Source organism: Nycticebus coucang, chromosome 12, assembly GCF_027406575.1.
Source record: "Nycticebus coucang isolate mNycCou1 chromosome 12, mNycCou1.pri, whole genome shotgun sequence".
NCBI classification, from domain to species: domain Eukaryota; kingdom Metazoa; phylum Chordata; class Mammalia; order Primates; family Lorisidae; genus Nycticebus; species Nycticebus coucang.
Genome location: NC_069791.1, coordinates 26,842,826 through 26,855,906, shown reverse-complemented (window position 1 = coordinate 26,855,906; position 13,081 = coordinate 26,842,826). Strand labels below are relative to the sequence as shown.

At 40.5% G+C, this 13,081-nt stretch overlaps 1 protein-coding gene across 2 annotated transcripts in view; it reads right to left on the bottom strand.

Annotated features, from left to right (window-relative positions):
* Positions 1-2,274: 2,274 nt before the first annotated feature.
* Positions 2,275-13,081, bottom strand: part of CPNE8 (copine 8) — a 308,616-nt gene continuing 297,809 nt past the window's right edge. The window contains exon 21 of one of the 2 annotated variants that reach the window (XR_008373258.1): positions 2,275-3,072. Coding sequence is in view for 1 of the 2 variants with exons in the window: in XM_053555699.1 (XP_053411674.1) it covers positions 3,040-3,072 (33 nt within the window). In the remaining variant the exon portion in view is untranslated. The remainder of the gene's footprint in view (positions 3,073-13,081) is intronic. The other variant, XM_053555699.1, reaches the window with a different exon arrangement.

The following is a 13,081-nucleotide window of genomic DNA, read 5'->3' as shown; positions in this document are numbered from 1 at the left end:
CTGACCTTAAAATGCCCTTAGAGAGAGAAGAACCTCTCATGTCTCTCTTGTGCCCATTCTAAGTCCCGGTAGAGCTCACACAGGGAGCAAAGGTCCAGGAGAAGGAGGAGCTCGGGAGTGGGAGACTAGAGAAGTAGATGAGATTGTCTTAATGTCAGGGGAGGGCACTCTGACAGTGAAAGCCCTGGCAGAATAATTGGCTCTCTCTCAAAAAAAAAAAAAAATTGAGAGTTGAATGAAGGGTCTAGTTATAAAATTGTGAGTAGAATTAAAAGAAACCAATGAGACCTGAGGAGGCACACTAGGACAACTGAACTTTGTAGGCCCCAGAAGGATCCTATTATCCCCTCTGGTGAATATTCCCCTGCAAATGATTACTACTCTGACTTTTAATGTCACGTAGATTAGTTTTTCCTGTCCTGAACTTCATATAAGATGATTTAACTACTGAAGGTGATTTAAGTAGGATCCTTCAGTTTTTACTCAGGATTCTTTTACCCATGTTATGTGCCCAATAGTGTGATTTTCTCTTTCTCATCAATGTGTAATATTCTATTAATGAATAAATATCATTTATCTTCACATTTCCCTATTATGAAAATATTACGAAAAATGCTGCTGCAAAGATTCTTACATATGTTTTGTATACTGATTCTGTTGGCAATGCCCACCCCTGTGCAATATATCAGAGTTCCAACTTTACATCTTTCCAAATGTCGTTATTGTAAACTATTTTCCTTCATTCATTCTGGTGAGGTGTGGTAAATCCCAATGTGGTTGTGACTTTATATCATTAGTCATACTTTTTTATACCATTAGTGATATAATGATATAAAATTGCTTTTATATGCTTTTTGGTCATTTGAATATCTTACTTTGCAAAGTGCTTGTTCAAGTGTTTTGCCAATTTTTTATTGTGTTATTTGTCTTTTTCTTCATGATTTGAAGGATTTTTAAATATATTCTTGACACACATTTTTGGTTGAATTTATGTATTGCATATATATGTATCTTCTTCCAATCTGTGTCTTACGAAGTCATTCTACACATTAAAGTCATATAAATACTCTCCCTGTTGTTTTATTTCCAGAAGTCTTGTAATTAATTTACAGTCATGTGGGGGGTCTGTCATCCATCTCAAATTAATTCTTTGGTATAGTGGGAAGAAACAAGACTTATTCTTTTCCCATATAAATACTCAATGGCACAAATTTTTAATAAGACACTTTTTTCTCCTCTAAATTAAAGTGATATGTTTGTCATTATTTAGGCCATAGCCCATTAGGTATGTGTAAGTTTGTTTCTAGGTTCTTCATCCTTATGCAACACTGTACTGCTTTAATTACTTTAGTATTATACTATGTCTTAATAGCTCCAACTTTATTCTTCTAAATCATTTTGCATTCCCATAAACATTTTAGAGTTAGCTTGCAAATTTATACACACACACACACACACACAAATGTTTTGGGATTTTGACTGGGATTACATAAATCTATAGATCAATTTAGATAGAAATGACATCTCAATAATATTAAAAACTGTAATCCACGAACCTAACATCTCTTATTGACTTAGGTTTTCTCTAATTTCTTTAAATAATATTTTGCTTATACATCTTTTGCTATGTTTTTTCCTAAAAATTTGATAATAGTTTTGTGCTATCGAAAATAATATTACTTTTATAATCCATTTTCAAATTTCTTCTAACTAGAATGTAGAAACATCGTTGATTTTTATATATTGGTCTTGTATGTAAGGACATTGCTAAATTCACTTAAATAGTTCATTCTAATAAATTGTTTAGATTATTTATATATGCAGTCATGTTAGATAAAAATAATAAGAGTTTTATATCTTTGTTTCAATGCTCTATGGTTTGTATCACTTATTTTTGCCCATAGAATCTGTAATGATGCTTGATTTGTCATTTCTGATATTGGCAATTTGTGTTTTCTCTTCTTCTGATGTCATTTTTTTTTTAAATCAAGTTATTACTTTCATGATTAGTTTTACCAGAGGTTCATCAATCTTGTCAAAATGTCAAAAACTTAGATGGACATTTTGACAATAATATAAGTAACAAACATGGGAGAAGAAGTAGGATGTCTTGTTTATTGTCTCACGTTTGATACAGGAATCAAAAGATACCATGTTGACAACATAAGAACTAGTCATTTAAGCAGGTTAGCTTTAGCCATTCAAAAATAAACTAGAAGAAAAAAATACTGTTAAACTAACAGTGAGTTTTGGAGGTGCAGAAGAAGAGCAGGTCCTAATGTGGCTTAAAGGGAAGCCACAGTTAGCTAAAGGACAAGTGGCATTATATAGAAGGACAAATATGAAGGTAGATACTAGAAAGAATTATACATTTTCTCTATAATATAAAATGTAATAAAAAGAGATAAGAAAGATCACATGCTTCACTTCTTAATTGCTTTATTCATTTAACTATATGTTCAAGGATTTTTATGGGTGTCAGGCAATGTTCCAGGTTCAGGCAAGCACTGGAAAAAGATGCATAGCCTCCCGTAGCGGAAGAAAGAAAATAAGAGCAAACAAATGAGTCGACTATTGCCATGTGTAAAATAGCACAGTGGTGTTATGAATACAAGAAAAGCTATAAAGGGCACGTGGATAGGATGTTTAGGGAATAAAGAGAAGACTGAAATGTAAAAGATACGCCTCATTGGATGGGCCCCTATTAGCAAAAACTTAAAGGGAGTGAAGGAGACATTCTTGTGCAGACAGACCTTGGTCATGCAGGAGGAACTTGCACAGGCTGCAGTATTCCTGGTCTTTATGAGGAATCATGAAGCTAGTTGTGCGTCTGGAGCAGAGGGAGCGTCAGGGAGAATGACTGATGAAGTCACAGAGGAGGGATCACGAAGTTCTCATAGACCGGTTGTGGTAGATTAAACCTCCTCTCAAGAGATGAAGCAAATTTGTAGGAGCCTTGAGTGTAAGCTGGGGTTCTGGACTTGGTTTTATCTATAGAACGTGGCAGAAGTGATGTTATCTAAGTTCCAAAGCATAGACTCAAAAGATCTTGCTGCTTTCACATTTGCTCTCCTGAAAGAGGAAAGTATAAAGGAATACGTTATGAAAGACGTGGAGAAAGCCATGTAAAGAAGTTATCCCACTCGAGGGTAAGTCCCCTACTGGAGAAGTCCACATGAAAAAGAACTGAGGCATCCATGCCAGCAACCCCAGAGAGCTGCTGTGTGAACAAGCCCATGCCGGATCAATGAGGCCCATCTACATCCCAGATGAGCGACTGACTCCAGGCAGCCCTGTGAGTGACCTCAGGCAATTCCAGCAGAATGTTACCCAGCAAAACCCAGCCTAAATTAGAGAATCATGAGTGAAACTATGATTGCTGTTGTGAGCCACTGGAAGTTGGGGTGGTTTATTGCACAGCAACAGATAACAGGCACACAAGTGTAATAACTTAAGATTTTACACAGAGGTTAGTGGGGCACATTTTACAGTTAGGTCCACGGGTAGAATGATACCATCTGACTCTGAGTTTAAATGACTTATTCTGACTATGATGAGAGTGACTGTGTTAGGTCAGGCACAAAGGCCTGGAGAGCAGTGAGGATATTACCGCAGTGATCCAGGTGGAGATGATGGTGACTTGGACCAGAGTGGAGGAGGTGACAAGGAGTCATCACATTTAATTTTGAAGGTAGACAAAACTTTTAAGTGAGTATATGTTGAGAGTAAGGGGAAAGAGGAATTAAGTTGACACAAAGATCTTAGGCTTTAACAACTGAAAAATCTGATAGTGGTATTTATGGAGAACATATTATACCATATGTTATGATAAAAGTGGGAAATACATAAGTGCCTGCACATATAGGTTTGCATATATATAGTGTAAGTATATCTATTTGCATATATATAGTGTAAGGATAAATAAGAAACAGAAAAACAGTTAAAAATGATTATGTACAGGGAATGAAGAAGAATGAGGGCAGATGGAAGCAGGGAAGGGACCAAGAGACCTTAAAGCATATAGTGTTTATCATTCTGATTTTTGAACTATAAATGTGAAATTATTATTAAGATAACATTAGAACAAGAAGAAAAGACAAGCAATCTTTTCTTTTGAATGCCCATATGCCAGGCACTACGCTAAAGTGTTACATGTGTAATCCGTAGTTCGGTTTTTTCATTTTTAACTGGTAATGATATACATATTTACAAGGCTGGATTATCTGGTTGGCAGGTACTATTAGATCTAACGTATCTCAGCAAATGCCCAGCACAGAGCAGGCACTCAGGAATTGGTTGCTATTGTTACCATTGTTGAAGGTCATGGAACTAGTAAACCCTGGGATATAATTCAGGCTTTTTGGGTGGTAATGTCCCTGGTATTTCTCTCTGCACCATGCTGTCTTTCATAAAAAGCAACATAACCAGCTGATGTCTCTAATTATGCCAGGTGTGTGGGAGTGATGGAATACGGATGTGTGGAAAGTCAGTCTCAGGAGAATTAGGAAAATACTCAGAACAAATGTCTGGAGCAAACGTGGAAGTGGTCCAGACCCAGGACATGCCAGGAGATTCCCAATAAAGGCCGGGCAGTGAGTTTACAACCCCACAAAGAACTCATGAGCCAGGTGCACACAAACACCAAAGTTCAAATTAAAGCAAAGAGCCTGAAGCCAACCAAGCCATTGAAAGCTAGAGTCAATGAAATTAAATCCTCCCTTTGTCTCCCCTGTAAGTCAAATTTTTGCCTTGTGCGGAAGCTGGAATCAATCCCAGGATATAGAAGGAAGTCCAGGATCTGTTCTTTTATGTAACAGTGACATCGTTTGATGGAGCGTGCAGAAGCTGCAGAAGAGGAGAAGAAGCTGCAGAAGAGGAGAAGAAGCAGCAGAAGAGGAGAAGAAGCAGCAGAAGAGGAGAAGAAGCTGCAGAAGAGGAGAAGAAGCTGCAGAAGAGGAGAAGAAGCAGCAGAAGAGGAGAAGAAGCAGCAGAAGAGGAGAAGAAGCAGCAGAAGAGGAGAAGAAGCAGCAGAAGAGGAGAAGAAGCAGCAGAAGAGGAGAAGAAGCAGCAGAAGAGGAGAAGAAGCTGCAGAAGAGGAGAAGAAGCAGCAGAAGAGGAGAAGAAGCAGCAGAAGAGGAGAAGAAGCTGCAGAAGAGGAGAAGAAGCAGCAGAAGAGGAGAAGAAGCTGCAGAAGAGGAGAAGAAGCAGCAGAAGAGGAGAAGAAGCAGCAGAAGAGGAGAAGAAGCAGCAGAAGAGGAGAAGAAGCTGCAGAAGAGGAGAAGAAGCTGCAGAAGAGGAGAAGAAGCAGCAGAAGAGGAGAAGAAGCTGCAGAAGAGGAGAAGAAGCTGCAGAAGAGGAGAAGAAGCAGCAGAAGAGGAGAAGAAGCAGCAGAAGAGGAGAAGAAGCTGCAGAAGAGGAGAAGAAGCAGCAGAAGAGGAGAAGAAGCTGCAGAAGAGGAGAAGAAGCTGCAGAAGAGGAGAAGAAGCAGCAGAAGAGGAGAAGAAGCAGCAGAAGAGGAGAAGAAGCAGCAGAAGAGGAGAAGAAGCTGCAGAAGAGGAGAAGAAGCTGCAGAAGAGGAGAAGAAGCAGCAGAAGAGGAGAAGAAGCTGCAGAAGAGGAGAAGAAGCTGCAGAAGAGGAGAAGAAGCAGCAGAAGAGGAGAAGAAGCAGCAGAAGAGGAGAAGAAGCTGCAGAAGAGGAGAAGAAGCTGCAGAAGAGGAGAAGAAGCTGCAGAAGAGGAGAAGAAGCTGCAGAAGAGGAGAAGAAGCAGCAGAAGAGGAGAAGAAGCTGCAGAAGAGGAGAAGAAGCTGCAGAAGAGGAGAAGAAGCTGCAGAAGAGGAGAAGAAGCTGCAGAAGAGAAGAAGCTGCAGAAGAGGAGAAGAAGCTGCAGAAGAGGAGAAGAAGCTGCAGAAGAGGAGAAGAAGCTGCAGAAGAGGAGAAGAAGCAGCAGAAGAGGAGAAGAAGCTGCAGAAGAGGAGAAGAAGCTGCAGAAGAGGAGAAGAAGCAGCAGAAGAGGAGAAGAAGCTGCAGAAGAGGAGAAGAAGCTGCAGAAGAGGAGAAGAAGCTGCAGAAGAGGAGAAGAAGCAGCAGAAGAGGAGAAGAAGCTGCAGAAGAGGAGAAGAAGCTGCAGAAGAGGAGAAGAAGCAGCAGAAGAGGAGAAGAAGCTGCAGAAGAGGAGAAGAAGCTGCAGAAGAGGAGAAGAAGCTGCAGAAGAGGAGAAGAAGCTGCAGAAGAGTCCCCACGTGCTTTTTTTTTGAGACAGAGTCTCGCTATGTCGCTTTCGGTAAAGTGCTATGGTGTCACAGCTCACAGCAACCTCAAACTCTTGGGCTTAAGCGATTCTCTTGCCTCAGCCTCCTAAGTAGCTGAGACTACAGGCATCCACTACAATGCCCAGTCATTTTTTGTTGTAGTTGTCATTGTTGTTTAGATGCCCTGGGCTGGGTTTGAACCTGCTAGCCTCAGTGTATGTGGCTGGTGCCATAGACCCTGTGCTACAGGCACAGAGCCCCCACCTGTGGCTCAGTGCCGACCCCATATACTGAGGGTGGCAGGTTCAAACCGGCCCTGGCCAAACTGCAACAAAAAATAGCTGGGTGTTGTGGTGGGCACCTGTAGTCCCAGCTACTGGGGAGGCTGAGGCAAGAGAATCACCTAAGCCCAAGAGCTGGAGGTTGCTGTGAACTGTGAGGCCACAGCACTCTACTGAGGGTGACAAAGTGAGACTCTGTCTCTACAAAAAAGAAAAATAATAATAATAAAAACAAAAATTGGACTTTACTGGGAGTCTCTAGGAAAGTCTCTTTCTAATTTATACTTTAAACAAATTGAGAAAAAAGACAAATGGCAAGTGTGGAGTGGAAGCATCACCTTGGTAAAGGCCGAGTTGGATGACAGAGCTGACTGCGACGTGCACTGGGCTTCCTAATAGTAAATCTCAGAGTTTGATCGACTTGCCACCCAACCCAACTTCCCAACTACAACCCCAGTGACCAAGCCTCACTCCATGGAAAGCAGAGCTTCTGTTTCCCATAAGCATTTTGTTCTGTGTCAGAAGTTTACACAAAGGAAAACCAAGCATCTTGGTTATTTTTCCCAAATTTACCAGTCAGGTAATTCCCCCCAGCTCCTCAAGGGTAGTGTGAGTGGAGGGGCAGACAGAGGCAGGAAGAGGTCTCCCTGGGCATCAAACTTCAGACATGTGGGAGGGGCTTTACCCCCAACACAGGGACTTAATAGGTCTTTTCATGATAGGCAACACCTGACAAAGTGATTACAGTTGTTGTCACTCAATAGTCCCTCAAACTCAGTATCTAAGATACTTTAGATCTTAAATATATATGTTCACAAGGTAGTCAAATTTCTGACAAAGAAAAGTTCTCTGAGACACTGGCAGGCAGAACCAGCTGCCGTTTTTAGAAAAGCAGCTAACACTGCACCCATCTTCATGTCAGACAAACAGAGCTCGGGGCTTCCATTCCTCAGCAAGGTCAAGCACACAGCAGGAGGCACATGGGATCAAGTCAAGTAACGGGGCTTGACAGTAAGCTGTCATGAAAGTAGGGGAAGTCAGGTATTTATCCAACAAATATTTAGGGAGCACTGAGTGTGAAGAACCATGATGGGAATCATAAGACACAGTGTCAATATTTGTCCTCTGGAACCTTATTCTTATTCTTCTGAGAGCTGGACGAGCAATCCGCCCATTACGGTGGCCCAGGACACAGACTAGGGGAGGCCCAAGTGCAGGGTACTGTGAATCCTGGAATGGGGGGTAGGTACCACATCTGGTCTTGGAGATGGAAGGAAAAGAATTTTTGGAGGAAATTTTAAAAAAACGAGTAGTTGTGGTCAAGCCAGAGACAAAAAGCGACAGAGTATTACCAAGCAGAGAAGGCAACAAATACTAAGGTCTGTAGTCCAGTCTGAGCGCAGAGGTCATGGTGTTCTCAGCCCAGCACAAAGCCCAGCACAAGGCAGCACAGTCAGGATTCAGTAGATTCTCATTGAATGAATGAACTCCGGGATCAGAGAGATTAGATTTCCAAAGTAACTAGAAATCTAAAGTAACTAACTTTGTTTCTCACATCTCTCCAAAACTCCTTCCGACAGTCCCCAGATGTGCCTGAAATCCAGGGTGAACACTTCATAAACTCTATTGCTTTGTGAGTTTTTGCCATGAGACAGGAGATCTGAGTTCCGTATCTTACGAAAGACTTCCTTTCCAGAAGATTCTGATCCAGGAAGGGCAGACGACAAGCCTACAAAGACATAATCTCACTGAAGGTGGAATTTTTGTTTGGTTGCTTTGATTAGGGTAAATGGAGGAATTTTCAGGTACAGGTGAACACCTGTGCAGATATAAAATAAGGAAAGGAAAATGACAATAAATGACTCAATCAACTCCACAGGTATTGTCAAGGGCCCGGCTGGGTGCTAGCCAGTGGAGGCAGAATTGGTGACTCGCACCATCAGGGGGCACCGTTTCTAACCTGTAGATCACAGTCCTATCTTAAGAAAATGCAGCTGCATTTACCTCTGCCGCTGCTGCTCCTGTAGCAGCTAGAACGCCTGCTGGAGAGACAGGAGGATGTTTCTTCTCTCCAAGGCAACAGAAATGTCATATCTCTGTCCATCTACCGGCATGCTGTTACTTTCCTCACCAACTACTTCAATAAACATTTATCAAACAGTCTCTGTGGGCCAATCTGTGTGCTAGGTGAAATAAAGAAAAAATACATAGGTTCTTTTCTATTTATTATCCTCATGTCCTTTCAATGGCAGAAAGAATGTCAGTAAAAATTCATACTGGAATAACATTCAGTGCCCCAGACTTTGCTTGTCTACTATTTATAGCTACCAGCCAAGCAGGACTTTTTGTTGAACCCCGACTCTATGTCAGGCCTGTTCCGAAGAACAGCAGAACAATAGGCAAGGAAATTTGTTATCCCTGTCCTCTAGGAAACGACAGCTCAGTTGAAGAAACAAGATACAATCGTTTTAAAAAGAGGCCTTTATCCTTTTTCCTATTACTTATTTTTGTAAATCTAATCTAAAAAATTACAGTTTCTGCAAGAAGTTGAGTGGGCAGTAACATCAAAGAAACTGCTTTGCATTAATACTCTTTAGTTCTTTCTCGATGACAATTTTTATTTCTTTGGGAATTTTAGCTCCATCAGGTTTTTATCCCATATCAACCTGAATAAATTGACTTCTTCATTCATCCTCTCTGCCTCCTTCAATCTCCTACCTTCATTGATTCTTGTTTTTTGCAGGAATAAAAGGCAATCTTTTTAGCAAGTTGTCAGCACTGAATAACACCAGTTCCGATCTTTTGGGAGCAACTGAGTCTTCATGAGTGTTTATTAATCATGGTTTCAATTGAAAGGGTAGAGCTCCCGGTTTTTATTTCTTCTCAAACCTGGGTTTGGGTGCAGTCAATTGAATAAAAAAGCCTTATTCACATTTATTATTTTGCTAAAATTAGCAGGATGTTCAGTCATGGGTGTTACCAGAGTCTTAGTGAATTGCACTTTTCACTTCGAAGCAGGATGGTTTTGTGATGGATGCTTCCCTGGGCTCTTTCAACTCCCGCTGCCTCTTTCTGGGCCCCTGGCATGCTGCTGTTTGTCTTGCAAAATGTCTGACATTTGAGAGCTGAGACAAAACACTTAAAGGGAGTTGGAGCTGGGGAAAGAAAACAACAGTTCAAGGAAATGGGCGTGTTCTTGGAGATTCAATAAGCAAGTTGCTAATTCATGGGTCAGGCACTATACCCTGATTACCTTATTTAGTCCTCACCATAGCCACATGAAATGGACACACTTTGCAGGTGGGAAACTAAGGCTCAAGGAAATGAAATACCCTGTCCTACGTCACATGATTGCTGAGAGCAGAGCCCGGTTTCGATCCTGAGCCGTCTGGGATGTGCTCATCTGTCCTGCTGAGATGAGTCACTGCACTAGCTGCAGAGCCCCTGCCACCAAGCGCTGCCACCACCACTGTCCTTTTCCTCTCTCAGCTAATCTTGTAAATCTAATCTCTAAAGAATGTGGATGCTGCATTTTCTCTGTCTCAATTCCTGGCACATTGCAGATTGGTGCTAATATTTGTGGAGAGACTAAATTCATGAAAGCATCTGTTTGCTCCGCCTACGTCAGAGATGGTAACCACCCCACTGAATAATATAAGGAGACATTAGAATGTAGTATAGTATAGAAGTTGATGTTGACACTGGTTTATCTGTTTTATCTTTATTACTAGATTGTATTTTTTTCTTTTTTCTTTTTTTTTGCAGTTTTTGGCCTGGGCTGAATTTGAACCTGCCACCTCTGGTATATGGGGCTGGCACCCTACTTCTTTGAGCCACAGGCGCTGCCCTAGATTGTATTTTTTTTTTTTTGCTGTTTGAAAAATAACAAATTATTTTATTTCTTTATTTGTTTGCCAGTGACTTTTTTTTTTTTATTAAATCATAACTGTATACATTGATACGATCATGGGGCATCATACACTCGCTTCATAGACCATTTGACACATTTTTATCACAGTGGTTAACATAGCCTTTCCGGCGTTATCTCAGTTACTGTGCCAAAACCTTTACATTCTACATTTACCAAGTTTCGCAAATACCCCTGTAAGATGCACCACAGGTGTGATCCCACCGATCCCCCTCCCTCTACCCACCCCCCCCTTTCCCACTTCCCCCTATTGTTAAGTTGTAACTGGGTTATAGCTTTCATGTGAGAGCCCCAAATTAGTTTCATAGTAGGGCTGAGTACATTGGGTACTTTTTCTTCCATTCTTGAGATACTTTACTAAGAAGAATATGTTCCAGCTCCATCCATGTAAACATGAAAGAGGTAAAGTCTCCATCTTTCTTTAAGACTGCATAGTATTCCATGGTATACATATACCACAATTTATTAATCCATTCGTGGATCAATGGGCACTTGGGCTTTTTCCATGACTTAGCTATTATGAATTGGGCTGCAATAAACATTCTGGTACAAATATTTTTGTTATGTTGTGATTTTTGGTCTTCTGGGTATATGCCCAGCAGAGGACTTACAGGATTGAATGGCAGATCTATTTTTAGATCTCTGAGTGTTCTCCATATATCTTTCCAAAAGGAATGTATTAATTTGCATTCCCACCAGCAGTGCAGAAGTGTTCCCTTTTCTCCGCATCCACGCCAACATCTCTGCTCTTGAGATTTTGTGATATAGGCTAGTCTTATTGGAGTTAGATGATATCTCAAAGTAGTTTTGATTTGCATTTCTCTGATGATTAAAGATGATGAGCATTTTTTCATATGTCTGAAGGCCGTGTGCCTGTCTTCTTCAGAGAAGTTTCTTTTCAAATCCCTTGCCCAGCCTGCGATGGGATCGCTTGTTTTTTTCTTGCTGATGCGTTTGAGTTCTCTGTGGATTCTGGTTATTAAACCTTTGTCAGAGATATACCCTGCAAATATCTTCTTCCATTCTGAGGGCTGTCTGCTTGCTTTGCTTACTGTGTTCTTAGCTGTGCAGAAGCTTTTTAGTTTGATCAAGTCCCAGTAGTGTATTTTTGAAGCTGCTTCAATTGCCCGGGGGGTTCTCCTCATGAAATACTCACCCAGACCAATTTCTTCAAGGGTTTTCCCTGCATTCTCCTCTAGTATTTTTATAGTTTCATGTTTTAAGTTTAAATCTTTAATCCAATGAGAGTCTATCTTAGTTAATGGTGAAAGGTGTGCGTCCAATTTCAGTCTTCTGCAGGTTGCCAGCCAGTTTACCCAGCACCATTTGTTAAATAGGGAATCTTTTCCCCACTGAATGTTTTTAATTGGCTTCTCAAAAATCAAATAGCGGTAAGTAGCTGGATTCATCTCTTGATTCTCTATTCTGTTCCAGATATCTACTTCTCTGTTTTTGTGCCAATACCATGCTGTTTTGATCACTATCGATTTGTAGAAAAGTTTGATGTCTGGTAGTGTAATTCCTCCTGCTTTGTTTTTATTTCTGAGTAATGTCTTGGCTATTCGAGGTTTTTTCTGATTCCATATAAAACGAAGTAATGTTTTTTCAAGATCTTTAAAATATGACAGTGGAGCTTTAACAGGGAGTGCGTTGAAATTATATATTGCTTTGGGAATATGGACATTTTGATAATGTTGATTCTTCCTAGCCATGAGCATGGTATGTTTTTCCATTTGTTAACATTTTCAGCTATTTCTTTTCTTAGAGTTTCATAGTTCTCTTTATAGAGATCTTTCACGTCTTTTGTTAGGTAAATTCCCAAATATTTCAACTTCTTTGGCACTACTGTGAATGGGATAGAGTCCTTAACTGCTTTTTCAACTTGACTGTTGTTGGTGTATATAAAGGCTACCGATTTATGGATGTTGATTTTGTAACCTGAGACGCTGCTGTATTCCTTGATCACTTCTAGGAGTTTTGTAGTAGAGTCCCTAGTGTTTTCCAGATACACAATCATATCATCTGCGAAGAGCGAAAGTTTGATCTCTTCTGACCCTATATGGATACCCTTGATCGCCTTTTCTTCCCTAATTGCGGTGGCTAAAACTTCCATTACAATGTTGAAAAGCAATGGAGACAATGGGCAGCCTTGTCTGGTTCCTGATCTGAGTGGAAATGATTCCAATTTAACTCCATTCAATATGATATTGGCTGTGGGTTTGCTGTAGATGGCCTCTATCAGTTTAAGAAAAGTCCCTTCTAGACCAATTTTCTTGAGTGTTCTGATCATGAAGGGATGCTGGATATTATCAAAAGCTTTTTCTGCATCAATTGAGAGAATCATATGGTCTTTGTTTTTTAATTTGTTTATGTGCTGAATTACATTTATAGATTTACGTATATTGAACCAGCCTTGACACCCTGGGATAAAACCAACTTGGTCATGATGTATAATTTGTTTGATGTGTTGCTGGATTCTGTTTGTTAGGATCTTGTTGAATATTTTTGCATCTATATTCATTAGTGATATTGGTCTATAATTTTCTTTTCTTGTTGGGTCTTTTCCTGGTTTGGGGATCAGGGTGATGTTTGCTTAATAGAACGTGTTGGGTAGTCCTCCTTC